At 45.0% G+C, this 17,607-nt stretch overlaps 1 protein-coding gene across 4 annotated transcripts in view; it reads left to right on the forward strand.

Moving 5' to 3' along the window:
- Positions 1 to 17,607, forward strand: part of PDZRN3 (PDZ domain containing ring finger 3) — a 210,787-nt gene that overhangs the window by 159,042 nt on the left and 34,138 nt on the right. The window contains exon 1 of one of the 4 annotated variants that reach the window (XM_040406643.1): positions 10,064 to 10,222. The exons of the other annotated variants lie outside the window; for them this stretch is intronic. Coding sequence (XP_040262577.1) covers positions 10,154 to 10,222 — 69 coding nt within the window. The 5' untranslated portion in view covers positions 10,064 to 10,153. Of the gene's footprint in view, positions 1 to 10,063; positions 10,223 to 17,607 lie in introns of those variants that run through there. 4 annotated transcript variants of the gene reach the window in all.

Genomic DNA, 17,607 nt, shown 5'->3' on the forward strand with positions numbered 1-17,607 from the left:
CCCGGGGTCCCCTGACACTGCCCTACCTTCTGTCTCCATGTCCTCTCTCTGTATTTTTGACAAGCTAGATTACATCATTACACTGGGTTTTACTCGTTCGCTGCCCCCCTAACGAAAAGGTGCATATATTAAGCATTAATTAGACGTTATCGCTGGCACGCTGCGAATCCAAGCAGGGGGAAAAAAATATCTTATTTCTAAGGATATGTGATCGGGATTTCAGCAGCCCATTAAATGCTTCTGGTTACTGACGACTGGCCGGGATGAGTTGTAAAACACAGAAATACAGTGGGGATGACTTTAAGGATGAGATCTGATAGTTAAAAATATAATTTGAAGGGGTAGTCCACTTTTGGAGTCACTTTTTCTTAGAAGATTTCCCCAAAAATAAGTTGATCATAGAGTGTTTTGCTACTGGAACATCCAAGGGATCAGCTGTAATCTGTGGGGGCAGGTGTTTAATGCCCCCACACTGCCTCCACAGGCGAAATGAGGCATTACACATTTCCCATTGCAATCAATGGGCTGTCCTTTAATGCACAGGTCCTCCAGAGACACCTCCCTCCATCATTTCTATCACTGACATAATTTAATATTTTAAAACGGATCGTCTTTTTGAGTTGAAACTCTGGGCGACACTGACAAAACTACTACAAGAAATCTGCATGGCTAAACTGGGGCATAATTAGGGGTAGTAACTCACTGCGCATGTGCCCCGGGCACCAAGGTGGTGCCAACAAGCCACTCTATCTTGGCCAGGGTATTTAGAGGGCTGGAACAGCAAAATGAATGGTTGCCCTGGGTAAAAGAAAAGCCTGGTTACTCCACTAGGCTAATCTGCCTCGCTATATAATGACATGGGAACAGTAAGAGGCTGTGTTCTTCTCCACACACATCCAAAGCTAGTTTCTGAATTCTGCTGGTTTCCTGCCACCAGGGGGCAGTGCATTGTGGAGGTTCAGATGCCATCTACACAGTCACAAGTCAGACAGGAGGATGGGGCTACGTTTTTGTCTGTTTCCAAGAGGAACCAGTAGAATTCTGTGCACAAAGATGGGAGGAAACAACGTAAAATAACTCAAAATCAGAACAAAGACGGTAAAGCAAAGTATTTGCAAAGTTACTCCCATTTTTTGCGGATTTATACTGTGAAATGATGAATGGACTCATTCCTTTAAGGGGTTGTTCCTGCAGAACATGCGCTTTGACACCGCTGCAGCCAAAGAGTGGCTGGAGGTGTGACTTGCCCCCCTTGCGTCATGTCAGTTGCTCACGTGACACAAGGGGTGGCAGGTCACTGCTGTGGCCAGTCATTGGCTGCAGTGGCGTCAAAGCGGATGCTGATAGTGGGGGTCCGAAGTGATTCCGCAGCAGCTGGGCAGCAGATAAGTATACTTCCCTTAAAGGGAACCTGTCATGTGGATATTTGATTATAATCTAACTAATTATAACAATCATTAACTACTAAAAAAAGTACCTTAGATGTATTCACTTACTGGTGTGACAGATGGTTACCTCATAATATACACACAAAGATGCCGCATGCTAATGAGCTGATTTGAGTCCAGCGTGATGTCAGTGAGTCTAGCGTTTATTTAATTAACAGCTATAGCCACTCCCCTGCCCACCTGCTCCTGATTCATATGGAAAAAAAACTGTCAATCAGCAGCAGGTGGGCGGGGAGAGTCAGGAGCTCATAAATATTCATGACTCAAGCTGGAGCTTTTCAATACAAGATGTTCGCGGATTGACTGGGTCAATTAAAGAAAGTGACCCAGCATTGTGCTAAGAGAATCAGTCACTTATTTATGTTGCCCTTAGTTAGGACACCATAAAACTGGTGACAGGTTCCCTTTAAGGAGTCTGCCCTAAACCCCCCCCCCCCCCCCAAAAGCTGAACAACCCCTTTAAGAAAAAAAAGCAGGGCCTACATTTCAAGGGTGCAACCGCTACTAAAATGTATCGGACTGGGTTTCCGAAAACGCCAGCGATCCACATCTGACGAATCAGTTCAATTGCACTAAATGGTTTGTAGAATTAATTTCTCTGATCTGCAGAATTAATGACGCAACTGAATTTGAAATGATTTTTAGTACTTCGTTGGTTGAAGCTATTAATGAATCCCTGTTCACTCTCCTATTCGCCCCGTGTAGATATAAGCACAGACTGCAGCTCGCTAATGGCGTCGACTCTTGATCTTACAGAGAGTGCGGCCCTGGACCAGTCGCTCTGTAAGCTCATAGGGAGTCTCTGTCCTTCTCCCGTTACACATTGATTTACTAGATCTAGTCAAATCTATCATTAGGTGTGTCATTTATGAGCAATATATATATTTAACCCATTCCCTACCTGCCCCCCCCCCCCAAAAAAAAAAAAGTTCCATCATTGTAGCACTCTGCTCTACCACAATTAACCACTAGATGGTGCTGTAATCCATTTACAATTAAATCTTAGGTCAGTTATAGTAGGGCAAGTAGCCCTAAGATAACCCAAATGAGTGGGCGGTATGACTAATGGGGACTCATTGATGGGGCGTTTTACAGTTAGTGAAGGTCATTTATGAACCGCAGAAAAAGCTCATTCCGGCAGCACATTTAAATTCACTTAAATATCAGCTTCATACATTAACAATAATATGGCCACTTTCGGGTGGAGCTGCCCCTAAAAAATCCCCCCCGTTATTTCATTAGGTCCTTAAAGGAGTTGTCCAGGATTCCAAAAACAACTCCACCCCTGTCCACAGGTGGTGTGTGGTATTGCAACTCAATTCTATTGACTTCACTGGAGCTGAGCTGCAATCCCAGATGCAAGCCCTGGACGGGTGAGGGGCTTTTTCTGGAGCCACATTTTTCTAATCTTGGATAACCCTTTTAATGTCATGAAATTCTGCATCTTCTAAATAAATTCTGAGGTTTGAAGACAACTGGTGAATTTATAGATAGATATGAGATAGATAGATAGATAGATAGATAGATAGATAGATAGATATGAGATAGATAGATAGATAGATAGATAGATATGAGATAGATAGACAGATAGATATGAGATAGATAGACAGATAGATATGAGATAGATAGATAGATAGGAGATAGATAGATAGATAGATAGATAGATAGATAGATAGGAGATAGATAGATAGATAGATAGATAGATAGATAGATAGATAGATAGATAGATATGAGATAGATAGATAGGAGATAGATAGATAGATAGATAGATAGATAGATAGATAGATAGATATGAGATAGATAGACAGATAGATAGATAGATAGATAGATAGATAGATAGATAATAGATAGATAGATAGATAGATAGATAGATAGATAGGAGATAGATATTAGATAGATAGATAGATAGATAGATAGATAGATAGATATACACACCAATATTTCTGATCAGCAAGGCGGAAATCCTACTGTAGATCAGAAATCGGAGCAGTCTCTGGCAGGCGGCTTGCGGCAGCAGAAACCTCCCTCCCTCCTGACCTGCAGTTGGATACTGGACACGCCCCGTTACCTAAGCCCCTCCTCTTCTGTATCTTTGGCCAGAGCCTGCAGTAAATTCTGCAAACATTCACCAGCACAAGTGATACCTTCCTTCTTGTTCCTACATGGTGTATCCCTTTAAAGGCGACCTGTCACACGCTACCCTTTTAGCTTGTATGTAATAACCGCAGTGGGGCCCAGTGACTGAGGGGGCCCAACGCCATTGTTAAAGGCATCTCCATGGAAGGGAAGAGATATAGGATCATCGCAGATTGCAGTTCCCTTATAAACTGAGCTACAGGGGCCCATTGGATACCTAACCTCCTACATATAAAATGGGGTTCTTAAAGGAATACTCCAGGCAAAGCTGTTGTGTGCGATTTGTATACAGAGCAGGACGTAGACAATGGCAAGATATAGCGGGAGAACAGGATTCCTTTAACTGGATGCTCCAGGCAAAAGTGATATACTGTGGCATGTCTAGTGCAGAGCCTAAGGGGGCGGAGCATGACACACGTCAGTCCACTTCCATACTTCCATTTCTTTCTGTCTCTTTTACTCTATATAATGTTCTCTCCTCCGTCGCTTCCGCCTTGCCGCTCCCCAGCGTTGCGATGAGGGAGGCCTTCGGACCACGCTCCTGCTCAGCCTGTAATTGCATTAGCGCAGCATTAAGCCTGAACAATAGCCGGGGGTTTTAACCATCTGACAAACATCCATTTTGGGGAGTAAATGACTCATTTAACACCGTATAGTGGCTGCTGGTAAAGGATTAGGAAGATTGAGAGCAGAGGAAAGGGTCGTGACGGGGGATACAATGAGATTAGGTTGGACTTAGAATTCCTGACCGCCATGTATATTCCCCTGAAAGGCAGGTTAAAAGTTCACCCCTGCACCACGGAGACCCCTCTCCCATCTACCATTGTTCTCTGGGTGGGTCCGATCTGCCATCAGGACGCATTACTAGTAAATGGACATCTCTATTAACCTCTGCCGCTGATCACAGCCTTGGGTGGCCACCTATGGAGGAATCATATACCTACTGTAAGACCGGCGGTAACTCAACCCTATTTACGGCCACCAGGTCTGGATGGGATTTCGTCTACTCTACACCTTTTATATATTCTATTCTAGGGAAAAACCGTGAGGCGGGGACATTAGATTGACCAAAATCACCAGAAATTAAAGAATCTTTAGATGAACTATTAAAAATTCAACCACTGCTCAGATTCCCTGCTCTCCATATTAAACTTAGAGGATAATGGCTGGATAAGGTTTTAGAGGGATTCTCCACTTTTGAAATCAGAATCAAATTGATTTATTCTTATATACTTTATAGCAGTCGGAGTTCCTATTTTTCTGATGCAGATCTCCAGATCCACTGTATGGACTTTATTTATTTTTTTTAACAGTGATGACCTATTCATTAGTATCTGATTGGTGGGGGGTCCGACACCCGAGCCCCCTGCCAATCAGCTGTTTGGGAAGTCACCAGGGCTGGCAGTAGCGCCGCAGCCTTCTCGCAGCTTTCCCTAGGCCGGCATTGCCAGATGCTGCAGTTCATGGCCAGATCTCCATAGACTATAATAGGGTTCGGCGGTGATCTGGCCATTTTACGGCATAAAAAAAACGGTTGCATGCACTTGTGCCGGATCAGCATGCCACAGACGCGCTCGTACCCTTAGAAAAACATTGCTACTTTTTTCTTCTAGGTATTGTAGGCATGAGGCTGAGCTGCAATACTACACCCAGCCTTTGGACAGGTGTGGCGCTGTGAGAAAGCAGCCATGTTTTTTGTTTTGTTTTTCTATCTTGGGCAACCCTATGATCTGTACATCCAAAATTCCGTAGATTTGGCCCGTCGCTAAAATTTGAAAATTGAATTATATCTTAGGACACATGTAACAAAATTAAAATGCAATTGCTTACGCGTTTCATGTGCACACTGCATGGTTTCTCATAGCAATGCAATAACTAAGTGGGCAGTGTGCACTCAAAACGCGTAAGAGATTGTATTTTCATTTTGTTATATGTGTCCTAAGATATAATAAACTTGGAACTTTAGCGAAGTGCTGAATCTACGGAACTTTGGCGACAGCTGCAGTGTTAAGCACCTCGATACAAAGTTTATGGTATCGGGTGAGCTCCCTCATTGACGTGCATGTTCAGTATGCCGCTTATCTCCATGGTAAACCAAGGATCTAACAGGTTGAAACCCAACTTTTCTACTCCGTTCACATTCAAAGCTGCATTTAAAATGGCTGCTAGTTTTCTGTTACTCGGCCATGTCCTGCTGCGGTGGATTGTGATGTTGACACATCTCCCATAGACACGTATGTCAGGGGTGCGGTGTCTGTCAGCAGAGAGCCGATTGATTTGAAGAGACGGCCTGCTGAATATGCAGCTTTGGCTGTGAATGGAGGAGAATTATCTTGCAGTTCGCTTTGACTATGTAAAGTTTTCACCATGAAGCCAAGCAAGTAGCAGCAGTTTTTTTGTTCTTCAGCCGCCAGCCTATCTGAGGCATATTTTTCTGCTCCCCGGCCATGTCAGAGACAAATTACAAGGTGTCACTTTTCTAGCCCTGGCATCTTGTCAGGTTCTGGAAGAATTTTCTAAGATAGACGATTAGTGAGAAAAAAAATTACATATCCCTGAGTGGCACAAATCCGCAGCTCAAACCTGTGTCTATCTTGGGAGGGATTTAATATACAATATATAATTCATGAATTTCCATACAAGTTTGAGACTCTGGAGAGAAGAAGAACGTGCGGCGAGCAGAAACTTTTCTAGATCGTCAGACAGCGGGTAAATAGGAAGGTTCGCCTGTTACCTGTGCCCTGTGGTGGCAGCAGGGGTGGACCGAGATCACCCTGAACCTCTGGGCGGCAAGCAAAGGAGCTTCCCTCAAAGCTCATCTAATACTACCACATAGTGCCTAGTTATTGCTGTCCTACACACGCCATAGAATAGGGTACTTGCAAATTGTTCTTGAGTTGATGTTAATCTGTTCCTGTTTTGTATTATGCATTGCATCTATACCCAAAAGCTGTCTGTAGGTGGCACTATTTAGTTAATTATGCATTGACTCAGCAGAGGGAATTAGCTTTTTCCTCTGAGGAATGAGCTGTCTAGTCAGGATCGCATCAGTCTCTTCAGTTTTAGCTCTGCCTGCTGCTCAGGGCAGATGACAGTTTAGCTCCAGGAGAAACTTCATTCCTGCTGAGAGAACAATCCCCGAGGGAAAGCTGGAGAAGACATTGATAGACTCTCCAGGATCACAAGGCCATGCGTGCTAGCAAGGTATTCGCTGTTTATGGCAGATAGAGACTATGCTGCTTGTGGAAGGATTAACAATTAATCGCACCTTTCATATAACGGTTGGGCCGACTGTTTGTAGGATTTGTACCCCACTGTGGGAACTGCAATGCTTATTTTTCAAAGTTTTGCACGCTTATGACCATCTTGGAAAGTGTTTAGAAGGAGCTCAGGGACTACTACTCCTGTTATCATCACTGTTGCTGTTTTGCCTATATACATCTATTGGGAAGAGACTGCACTGTGACTTGCATTGGAAACGGTGCCTTTATATCATTGGATGTACTACAACTTCCATTCTGCACTTTAGTAAAGTGAGACTTGTTTACATTTGGTCTAATTACTGACTTCAGCACCATTTTCCGGCCACAGCACCTTCATCTCCTGCCTTGCACCCGTACAACGCTCATAACACCAAGGGCACCCCAACTACCATGAGGCAGGAGCACCAACATCAGGGTGTGCTTTGAGGTAAGAAAGAGCGTTCCCCACTATCAATGCCCCGGCCCTAGGGAGCATCACTGTGAGGATTGCTGTGGCAGGCGCGGCACTATGAAGTGCCTTTTGCGCTGTGGCATTAGAAGAATTTTGATATTTCTGACTTTTAGTCTAACCAGACTGTCTATTACTCTGTAATTCCTCTAGCGCCGTTCTATGGAAACAGTAGGTTTAAAGTGCACACCAAATGCTTGAAATAACTTCTTTATTAACTTCCACCTTTCTTCATATAACACTGCCGCCTCCGCAGCAGATAGTCCATGTACAAAACACGTGTTGCATAAAGATTCATAAAATGGCGGTATGCATAAGATGGTGGTTCAACTGTTCAATCTTGTCATTCAACATAAAATTTTGGATATATTTCTCTCTTCAGTGCTTTAAGTTATTTAAGCACTTTATGATCTCTCTGAGAGGTATATCTGAGGCCTAACTAATAGTTCACTTGCTGAATTTGGTCGCAATTTGCAGTATGCAGTTAGCAGTAACTATTTGCAGATTGGTTGAGTATGATCTGGTATGGTTGTATGCAATATGGATTTTGAATTTTTTTGTTTGCAATTGGTGGAACTGTAAGTAAACACACAAATAACTGGTTCAGTATACAGTTCTAATCACTATATTAACAGTAGGAACATTATATAACTGTTCTAAATACCTATTTTGGCCTCTCTGCTTCCATAAAACACAGCTCTTAGTGGAGTGAATGTCTGTTCAGCTCCTCTCTCTGGTGAATAATGATTTTTCCAGCAGCTCCTGTTAGGGGAATTTCCCACACAGGCTGGGTGTGAGGCTGGCTGTGATTGGTCAAAACTCTTGCTGTGTGTGAGGCTGGCTGTGATTGGTCAAGACTCCTTCCCAGCAACAACAGTTTAACTCTATGCTTTCTGTTGTTTCTGCTGTGTCATTGAGCTTACCTTATATTATATAATGAATCTTAAAGGCATATTATCTTTTCTGCTTCTGTGAACACAATATATATATAACAGTTATATGACATCCAAACATGAAGTCACAGTAAAAACTCTGCTTTAACACACAAACATAGGAACTGTATTAGGTTATTGGCAGGTCTAGCTGTATAAACATATAAGCTATAATGTTAGCAACCTAGGACAGGTCTTAGCTGGCCAGCTACAATTGCCACTGTGAATAACTATTGCAGTCAGAGCCACTACCACTCCCATCTTCCTCTCCTCTGGGGCTTGCAGCAGAATGCCTCCATTTAGCACCATAACCAGCTCCATACATTATTGGGATTGTTTTTGCAGCATGTGCATAAATTCTTATAAAACCCCATGCAGCTGTCACAGAAATATCTGATACAAATCTGCTGCATGTGAACATAGCCCAAATGATACTGCTATACATTTCCCACATAATACTGGAACCACTATACACTATTTAATAATGCTATGTAGTTTTTTTTTCTGATCTTAGGATTCCTGTCCTTGGGGGCCCCTTAGGAAAAAGGAGCCATAGGCTATTGCCTAGATTGCTGGACCTGAAAATCAGTCCTGGTCACTATGTCTAGTAAGGTGATGTCATCATGCTCAACGGGCATAGCATGGAAAGTTACTCAATATCTAGAGGTGGGACCCAGTTTCTGGCCACTACTGAATACTATTATCCACATGGGGAAGATATGCCCCCCTGAATCAGTCGAGTATTGGGTAACTGCCCTATAGTTGAAGGTGATGTCCAAGGGGTGGACATATAGTGATCTCAGACAGTACTCAAGAAGGTGGTTATTGACAATATGGAGACATCATAGACTTGGTGTAGGCTGAACTTCTCTAATATTTGGATTGGAGAGCCACTGAAAAGAGCAACTCTTGCTCTGGAGGACTGTAATACCACATTTCACCTGCAGAGGCCACTGTGGGAAATTTGTGAGGCTGTTTGTGGTTCCCGCTGATCACACGGGGCTGATGATCAGCAGGTCTTAGCTTAGGACCAGGTAGGATGACCCCTTTAAGAGACATTTCTTCCTAGAAAAAAACAACTGTATATTCAGTATATTCTCATTTGGGGAGATTTATCAAAACTGGTGTAAATGAAAACTGGTCCGACACCCAGGAACCCTGACGATCAACTGTTTGAGAAGGCATCGTACATTGTATAGCGGCTGTGCTTGGTATCGCTCCTGATAACAACAAATATGGCTGCCGTTATTGTCCACCCATCTACCCAGTGGCAAATGTGACCACCCAAGACTTAGCTACAGAATGGTCCTACTGGTTTATCAGCCACCGGTTTCTCAGTATAAAATTCGGAACAACTTGGCCGACAGCCGCGACTCAGGGATTGATACTTTCTGAAGAATATTTTTAAAATTTTAGTTACAATACATTATTTTTATACCCTGACGAGCAGCACGGCAGCATCACTGACGGCGAGCGCCTCGGATACGATGTCTGCACAATCAAGGGTGAATTTTTAAAAAAATCAGATTTAAATGCCTTTCAGATCGTCTGTGTCTAGGATGGCAAAAAAAAAAAAATAGAGAATTTTTTTTTGGACAGAAGTGTTGAGGATTTTGTCATTTTTTTTTTCCGTCTCGCTGTGAAGTCACTTGTCACAGTTCCCGTCTCCGGTCTCCGTATCGGTGTCTGAATCTGAATAGTCAATGAGAGCTGATTAATATTCATGAGGAGCGGTATTTAGTGTGTGCACTGGACCACTGCACAGCGAGCCAGGCACTGGAGGGAGGGCTGTGTGGTGTAGTGTGAGGCTGCACAGCAGAGACACGCACACTCTGCCTCCTGTCACCAAGTGTGCAGCAGCATCAATGTGACTGCTTCCCTGGGACCCCACTCCACTAGACGGGATATGTGTCACCCCCTATAACCATGGGATGCAGCTTATGCAGCCTCAGGAGAGCAGACGAGGAATACAGATTACTCTACGAAGTTTGCCAGGTATTGGGGGGGGGGGGGGGGGGGGGGGGGGGATTGTACTATGCTCATAGGCATGCTAAACCTTGGGACTTCTTTAACCGTTGTGTATGGATGTAGCAGAGCTGAAGATAACGCAGTAGATTGACCTGAAATTCTAGGGAAATAATATTGCATTAAATCACTAGCTCAGCTCTGCTACACCACACCAACCCAGCTGCACCGTATTTGTCTCGGGGTGGACTAAAGTGTATTCAGGGGGCTTTTTTTTGTTGTTGCATGCATGTGTTCTTTGGCATGCCAGCACATACACCCACCCTAGATGCCTCAGGCCTCCCAGTCTGGGCACGGTCAGGAACGTTCTTCTAGATCGGTTTACACACGACCGTATGTATTTTGCGGTCCGCAAAAAATACGGATGACATCTGCGCGCATTCCGTATTTTGCGGAACGGAACAGCTGGCCCCCTAATAGAGCAGTCCTATCCATGACCTTTTTTTTTTTGTGGAACGGAAATACGGACATACGGAAACGGAATGCACACGGAGTAAATTCAGTTTTTTTGTTTTTTTTTGCGGACCCATTGAAGTGAATGGTTACGCCTAATGTCCGCAAAAAAAAAAATTGAACAGACGCGGAAATAAAATACGTTCGTGTGCATGAGCCCTAATGCCTTCGGGGGCAGCGGGGAGAAATTTGAGATCGACGCGTTCAGCAATAGACACTTTTAGGATTTCGTCTGTGATGAAGGGACGACGCGGCTTTTGTGTTGAGAAGCTGAGAAAGAGTATCGAGGAGGAGGAGGTTGCGAGGGCACGAGTCTCCCCGTCACCTTGTTATCTGATAGTGGGGGACCTTGGTCCTTTAATGTCCCAGGTATGACGGGCAGGCATAATGATGTGTTGAGATTGTCCGCTGTACAGATGTAGCAGGCTCCGGTTTGTCAGATGTAGCAGAGCTGAGCCTGTTTTGATGTGTTCTCTACGGTCAGACATAAGACTGCCGCTGATTTCTAACTCAGATAATTAAATGACCCGTTCAGCTCTGCTACATGAGTGACCAGACCAGAAAATGTCATAGAATTGAATTCAAGAAGCGATCTTTAAAGCTGCCATGTCTCAGGAAATTTACAGTATTTTTGGGGGTCTTTGACCTGGGACCCCACAGAAACTCAGAGGGGAATGGGGTGCTTGGAAATCAGGATCCAGTAGATGACTGGTAGTGCTGGGACTGGATGCGTTGCTGAGTCTCTGGGTCTCTTTTCAGGGTCCTTATGATGGGACCACCTACTCAGATTGTGGAATACCCCTTTAACATACGTCACGCCTCTGCCCGTGTTTGCGTGTCTCTCCGTCACGCACATTTCTCTCATGGCTGAATGATCTGAAAGTTATGGCATAAATTATGCAACTGGCTAGAAATCCATAGTGGACGGACTGTTTAACCATTTTTCTTCTGGAGTGGTGGTGTTAAAGGGAAACTCCTCCTGTGTCATGAAGAGATGGTGACTGTTAGACATGGGAGGTTGTTTTTCTGGCTCATAAACCTCCCAATTTTCAGTAACATAATTAAAAACGAACTGCTGCTCTGATTGTATCTGGTACTGCAGCTCCACCTCATTCACTCCAGTGCTGCAGTACCTGAAACAGCCTGTGAACACGAGTGGCGCTGTTGCAGAAAAAATTAAAGTAGACCATTTTTTCCTCATTTTGGACAACCTCTTTATTGGGGAAGATGAAAAGGGGTCAGTACAAGATCTTGCCCTGATAATCCTGAACCACGTCGACAATGTTTGTAATGAGAGAGAAAATCCTGGTTTGCTCCTGCCACGTTTCCTGACCCCTCCTGTGCCATCTGTCCAGTGCCCATTCTACCTTGAGTTGAATAACTGGTTGATAGGACAACCCTATATAGAAGGGATAGTCTGCTGGACAACCTTATTGATAAGGGATAGGCTGCTTGACAACCCTATTGAGAAAGGATAGGCTGCTTGACAACCTTATTAAGAAGGGATAGTCTGCTGGACAATCCTATTGAGAAGGGATAGGCTGCTGGATAGCCTTATTGAGAAGGGATAGGCTGCTGGACAACCCTATTGAGAAGGGGTAGACTGCTGGACAACCCTATTGAGAAGGGATAGGCTGCTTGACAACCCTATTGAGAAGGGATAGGCTGCTTGACAACCCTATTGAGAAGGGATAGTCTGCTGGACAATCCTATTGAGAAGGGATAGACTTCTGGATAACCTTATTGACAAGGGATAGGCTGCTGGACAACCCTACTGAGAAGGGATAGGCTGCTGGACAACCCTATTGAGAAGGTATAGGCTGCTAGACAACCCTATTGGGAAGGGATAGTCTGCTAGACAACCCTATTGGGAAGGGATAGTCTGCTAGACAACCCTATTGGGAAGGTATAGGCTGCTTGACAACCCTATTGAGAAGGGATAGGCTGCTTGACAACCCTATTGAGAAGGGATAGTCTGCTGGACAATCCTATTGAGAAGGGATAGACTTCTGGATAACCTTATTGACAAGGGATAGGCTGCTGGACAACCCTATTGAGAAGGTATAGGCTGCTTGACAACCTTATTGAGAAGGGATAGGCTACTTGACAACCCTATTGAGAAGGGATAGTCTGCTAGACAACCCTATTGGGAAAGGATAGGCTGCTTGACAATCCTACTGAGAAGGGATAGGCTGCTTGACAACCCTATTGAGAACACTGGGGTTGTTAGGCAGTGTGCCCTCTAGCAACCAGGCTGTCAGACATGACAAATGGACTGGCACTTGGACAGCAGATATGGCCGCAGTCCCATCATGCCATTCTCCATTGTCTGTGATACCAATCGGTTTTCTAACACATTTTTCCTCTGGATGATGGACATTGAGAAGGGGTAGACTGCTGGACAACCCTATTGAGAAGGGATAGGCTGCTTGATGACCCTATTGAGAAGGGATAGGCTGCTTGATGACCCTATTGAGAAGGGATAGGCTGCTTGACAACCCTATTGAGAAGGGGTAGGTTGCTTGACAACCTTATTGGGAAGGTATAGGCTGCTTGACAACCCTATTGAAATGGAATAGTCTGCTGGATAACCTTATTGAGGAGGGATAGGCTGCTTGACAATCCTACTGAGAAGGGATAGGCTGCTTGACAACCCTATTGAGAACACTGGGGTTGTTAGGCAGTGTTCCCTCTAGCAACCAGGCTGTCAGACATGACAAAGCTGGACTGGCACTTGGACAGCAGATATGGCCGCAGTCCCGTCATGCCATTCTCCATCGTCTGTGATAACAATCGGCTTTTCTAACACATTTTTCCGCTGGATGATGGACATAGCACCTCTATATCACAGATTGTACAATCAAGTCTATGACCACCAATACCGCCACGTCCACTGCAGCCTTCGGCGAATCATTAGGGCTGAGAATGAGAAGAAATAATTTAGAAATATTACTTTGCCTAAATTAAAATTTTAAGACCCCCCCTTCCCCCTAAGAAAGCTGTAGACGCAGTTCCTACTTTGGCCATTAGAGGGCGATGTGTCCAAGGGGCGTTGTGCTTCTCTGTCATTCAACTGCAGAAATAGAGGAAAGTTTGATCAGTGACTGGAGTATTAAAGGCCAGTGAGACAGGGGAGCACTTTTTTTTTATTTAATTACCATATTTAATTGTGATAAATCTTGCTTATTTACTATCCCTCTGCAATCTGACTACAGAGGCCTCCAGATTGTGTCTCATGCCAGCGAACAGCTGTGAATTCTTCATTACCCGGAGGGCAGCGCATTGGAATCCGTTTTCATTTCTGCCCAGGATACAGGCTGTGTGCCATGTGTCTGAATCTATAGGTGGGGCAGGCAACATGTCGGTGAACTTTTTGTTGAATGCCCAAGAGGCCTCACCCATGGGTAGAACCTGCGACCACCATGTAGCCAGAGATGCCTACTACCCATTCCAGTGCATAGGATGGCTTTGGACCTTGCACTGTGATTACATCATCGTGCAGATATCACAATATACCATGCACTGTCTGTATATAGTGTCCTTACAGAAGGGGCCAATTGCCACCCCATAGTTGACACTGTCTCCATATAATGTCCTATATTGAAGGGCCCAATTCCCCCCCCATAGTTGACACTGTCTCCATATAATGTCCTATATTGAAGGGTCCAATTCCCTCCCCCCCCCCACAGTTGACACTGTCTCCATATAATGTCCTATATTGAAGGGTCTAGTTGCCCCCCCCCCCATAGTTGACACTGTCTCCATATAATGTCCTATATTGAAGGGTCCAATTCCCCCCCCCCACAGTTGACACTGTCTCCATATAATGTCCTATATTGAAGGGTCTAGTTGCCCCCCCACCCCATAGTTGACACTGTCTCCATATAATGTCCTATATTGAAGGGTCCAATTGCCCCCCCCCCCATAGTTGACACTGTCTCCATATAATGTCCTATATTGAAGGGTCCAATTCCCCCCCATAGTTGACACTGTCTCCATATGATGTCCTATATCGAAGGGTCCAATCCCCCCCCCATAGTTGACACTGTCTCCATATAATGTCCTATATTGAAGGGTCCAATTCCCCCCCCCATAGTTGACACTGTCTCCATATAATGTCCTATATTGAAGGGTCCAATTCCCTCCCCCCCCCACAGTTGACACTGTCTCCATATAATGTCCTATATTGAAGGGTCTAGTTGCCCCCCCCCCCCATAGTTGACACTGTCTCCATATAATGTCCTATATTGAAGGGCCCAATTCCCTCCCCCCCCCCCCCACAGTTGACACTGTCTCCATATAATGTCCTATATTGAAGGGTCTAGTTGCCCCCCCCCCCCATAGTTGACACTGTCTCCATATAATGTCCTATATTGAAGGGTCCAATTCCCTCCCCCCCCCCCCCATAGTTGACACTGTCTCCATATAATGTCCTATATTGAAGGGTCCAATTCCCCCCCCCCCCCCCCACAGTTGACACTGTCTCCATATAATGTCCTATATTGAAGGGTCTAGTTGCCCCCCCCCCCCCATAGTTGACACTGTCTCCATATAATGTCCTATATTGAAGGGTCCAATTCCCCCCCCCCCACAGTTGACACTGTCTCCATATAATGTCCTATATTGAAGGGTCTAGTTGCCCCCCCACCCCATAGTTGACACTGTCTCCAAATAATGTCCTATATTGAAGGGTCCAATTGCCCCCCCCCCCCCATAGTTGACACTGTCTCCATATAATGTCCTATATTGAAGCGTCTAGTTGCCCCCCCCATAGTTGACACTGTCTCCATATAATGTCCTATATTGAAGGGTCCAATTCCCCCCCATAGTTGACACTGTCTCCATATGATGTCCTATATCGAAGGGTCCAGTTGCCCCCCCTATAGTTGACACTGTCTCCATATAATGTCCTATATAAGAGGGTCCAATTGCCCCCCCCATAGTTGACACTGTCTCCATATGATGTCCTATATTGAAGGGTCCAGTTGCCCCCCCACGAGTTGCATGTCCACAGATGCACCTCTAGTCTGTGCTTTTCTGAATAGCAATACTTTGTGCAGAGAAGGTGTAGTCCGTTTTTTATTGCTCCTTTGTATCTAAAAGGGGGGGGGGGGGAAGCAACTTTGCAAATAGTCTTCATTAAAAATCTCCAGCCGTTTTGGGTATGCAGCTCTTCTTCAGACTGGCGGTGGCAGACAAGAAAAGCCTTTAGTAGCCAGAATCAGGGTATGGAGCAGATGAAAGTGTGTTCGATAGCAGGATCGGAGCGCTCGCAGGGTTTGTGTGTCGTCTGTGACCAGTGTCGGACTGGGGTACCTAGGGACCACCAGTAAAATTTATTTTGGGGGCCCACCGTACGGATACATTCAAATATAATAAATAATCTAACAAGCTGGTTGAGGTGCTGTACATTGAATATATGTATGTAGTGTACTAAATCTAATGTGTTATGTGCCACTTGTGCAGGGGGTGGGAGACTAGGGGCCCACCTTGCTCAGGGGCCCACTGGGGGATTCCCCTGTACCCCTGTGGGCCAGTCCGAGCCTGCCTGTGACCGCCTATAGGTCCGCAGGGGGGGCTGTATACATAAAACGGTCGGAAATTTTACATGCACTGGAGCAATCCAGCACCACAAGAGTTAACGCTCGGCTGTTGTAAAGCACCGCATCCTCCGAAGGTGTCCTCATGTCTGTGAGCTGCCATCGTCTCTGTCTGTTACGCTTCCCTTTGGTTAACTAATAGCACAAACTATTGATTGTGTTCCCGCGCCCGAGGCAGCGGCAGATGTGGAGGGATGAATAATGGGACACGTTTTGTTCGTTGCCAATCATTCAAGCGCAGGTACATGAGAATCTGGCTGGATTAATGTGACTGTCATTTGTCAGTGCCAGCAGGGGGCGATAAAGGTGTCTTTTTTTTTTTTTTACTTTTTTTTACTTTTTTGTTCAACTCTATGAAGTTTGTGTTTAGCATTTACACTCTTTATATCTATCACATTCCAACCTGGTGACATTATATTATCGCGGGAAGGGCCTCGTCACCCCATTATACTCACATGGAAATGGAAGTGAGGGAGTTGGGCAAAAAATGGAAATGCCCTTTTAAGGATTAACCCCTTCCAGTAGGTTCCAGTGATTTTTAGCATTGCTTGCTCTTGTCCGTGATATCCGAGTCATCTCTGTTGTAGAAATCTTGGCCCTTCAACTGTGGGCCCCTTCCATCTAAGGCAAAATAAGGAGGGGCTTAGCTAAAGGGGTGGGGCTTTTCCTCGCTCAAGCACCCCTGCAGACATCATTGGGGGCTCTGCTGCCTCCCAGCCGGAAACAAAGAAGTCCAACCCTTCCCCTATTGTCTATATGCTGTAACACTGGAGGGGGGAAAAGGGCAACAGACAAAATTAATACACCCAGAGTAAGGAATAGACTATAAGTATAAAAACATGGTCGATACTGCCTGTATTTCTTCAGACTATAGTGTCCCTTTAAATTAAAGGGGTTGTCCATGATTAGACAAACGTGTCGAAAAACAGCACCACATCTGTTCATAGCCAGCACAGCCCCCAGAAAATAGAGCTTAAAGGAGTTATCCCGTGAATGATGTAAAAAATAAAAATCGGACATCATATAGAACATGACAATCTCTTTCTAAGAAAGCTAGACCCAGCCCTGTACCTCACATGGATCCAGAGATCTCCCCATTCATTGGTCCAATTGCTCTGCTAGATTTACGGTATTTTAAGATGACAGCTCAAGGGACGTGTCCTTTCTCAGGGGAGCCTGTCCTGACTGCTGCAGCTGGTGGCAGTTGAAGGATGTAACTGAGCATGTGCGTCCACCTCAGTGAGGTGGACAGAGAAATTAGAAAAAGATAAAGCAGCAGGTGGCGCTATACAGGTAGATTCC

Source organism: Bufo bufo, chromosome 9 (genome assembly GCF_905171765.1).
Source record: "Bufo bufo chromosome 9, aBufBuf1.1, whole genome shotgun sequence".
NCBI lineage: Eukaryota > Metazoa > Chordata > Amphibia > Anura > Bufonidae > Bufo > Bufo bufo.